Raw genomic sequence first — 1,588 nt, forward strand, 5'->3', positions numbered from 1 at the left:
ATGTTCCAGGGGATTATAGTATAGTGTCTAGCATGTTCCTAGTGGATGTTCCAGGGGATTATGGTATAGTGTCAAGCATGTTCCTAGTGGATGTTCCAGGGGATTATAGTATAGTGTCTAGCATGTTCCTAGTGGATGTTCCAGGGGATTATGGTATAGTGTCAAGCATGTTCCTAGTGGATGTTCCAGGGGATTATAGTATAGTGACAAGCATGTTCCTAGTGGATGTTCCAGGGGATTATGGTATAGTGTCAAGCATGTTCCTAGTGGATGTTCCAGGGGATTATAGTATAGTGTCTAGCATGTTCCTAGTGGATGTTCCAAGTGATTGTAGTATAGTGTCTAGAATGTTCCTAGTGGATGTTCCAGGGGATTGTAGTATAGTGTCTAGAATGTTCCTAGTGGATGTTCCAGGGGATTATGGTATTGTGACAAGCATGTTCCTAGTGGATGTTCCAGGGGTGGAACACCCACTAGGAACATGCTTGACACTATACCATAATCCCCTGGAACATCCACTAGGAACATGCTTGACACTATACCATAATCCCCTGGAACATCCACTAGGAACATGCTAGACACTATACTATAATCCCCTGGAACAGTCACTAGGAAGATGTTTAACACTATACCATAATCCCCTGGAATAATCACTAGGAATATGTTTAACACTATACCACAATCCCCTGGAACATCCACTAGGAACATGCTAGACACTATACTATAATCCCCTGGAACAATCATGGGGAATATGTTTAACACTATACCATAATCCCCTGGAACATTCACTAGGAACATGCTAGACACTATACTATAATCCCCTGGAACAATCACTAGGAACATGCTTGACACTATACTATAATCGCCTGGAACAATCACTAGGAATATGTTTAACACTATACTATAATCCCCTGGAACAATCACTACGAATATGTTTGACACTATACCATAATCCCCTGGAACATCCACCAGGAACATGCTAGACACTATACTATAATCCCCTGGAACATTCACTGGAAACATGCTTGACACTATATCATAATCCCCTGGAACAATCACTAGGAATATGTTTAACACTATACTCTAATCCCCTGGAACAATCACTAGGAATATGTTTGACACTATACCATAATCCCCTGGAACATCCACTGGGATACTATAATCCCCTGGAACATCCACTAGGAACATGCTTGACACTATACTATAATCCCCAGTGTCTAGCATGTTCCTAGTGGATGTTCCAGGGGATTATAGTATAGTGTCTAGCATGTTCCTTATGGATGTTCCAGTGGATTATAGTGTAGTGTCAAACATGATTCTAGTGGATGTTCCAGGGTATTATGGTATAGTGTCAAGCATGTTTCTAATAGATGTTCCAGGGGATTATGGTATAGTGTCAAGCATGTTCCTAGTGGATGTTCCAGGGGATTGTAGTATAGTGTCTAGCATGTTCCTTATGGATGTTCCAGTGGATTATAGTGTAGTGTCAAACATGATTCTAGTGGATGTTCCAGGGTATTATGGTATAGTGTCAAGCATGTTTCTAATAGATGTTCCAGGGGATTATGGTATAGTGTCAAGCATGTTT

At 40.9% G+C, this 1,588-nt stretch overlaps 1 protein-coding gene across 1 annotated transcript in view; it reads right to left on the reverse strand.

Annotated features, from left to right (window-relative positions):
• Window positions 1-1,095, reverse strand: part of LOC111083873 — a 2,298-nt gene extending 1,203 nt beyond the window's left edge. Inside the window, exon 1 of the mRNA XM_022380590.1 lies at window positions 867-1,095. Coding sequence (XP_022236298.1) covers window positions 867-1,023 — 157 coding nt within the window. The 5' untranslated portion in view covers window positions 1,024-1,095. The remainder of the gene's footprint in view (window positions 1-866) is intronic.
• Window positions 1,096-1,588: the final 493 nt, after the last annotated feature.

This window comes from Limulus polyphemus, unplaced genomic scaffold, assembly GCF_000517525.1.
Source record: "Limulus polyphemus unplaced genomic scaffold, Limulus_polyphemus-2.1.2 Scaffold11767, whole genome shotgun sequence".
NCBI lineage: Eukaryota > Metazoa > Arthropoda > Merostomata > Xiphosura > Limulidae > Limulus > Limulus polyphemus.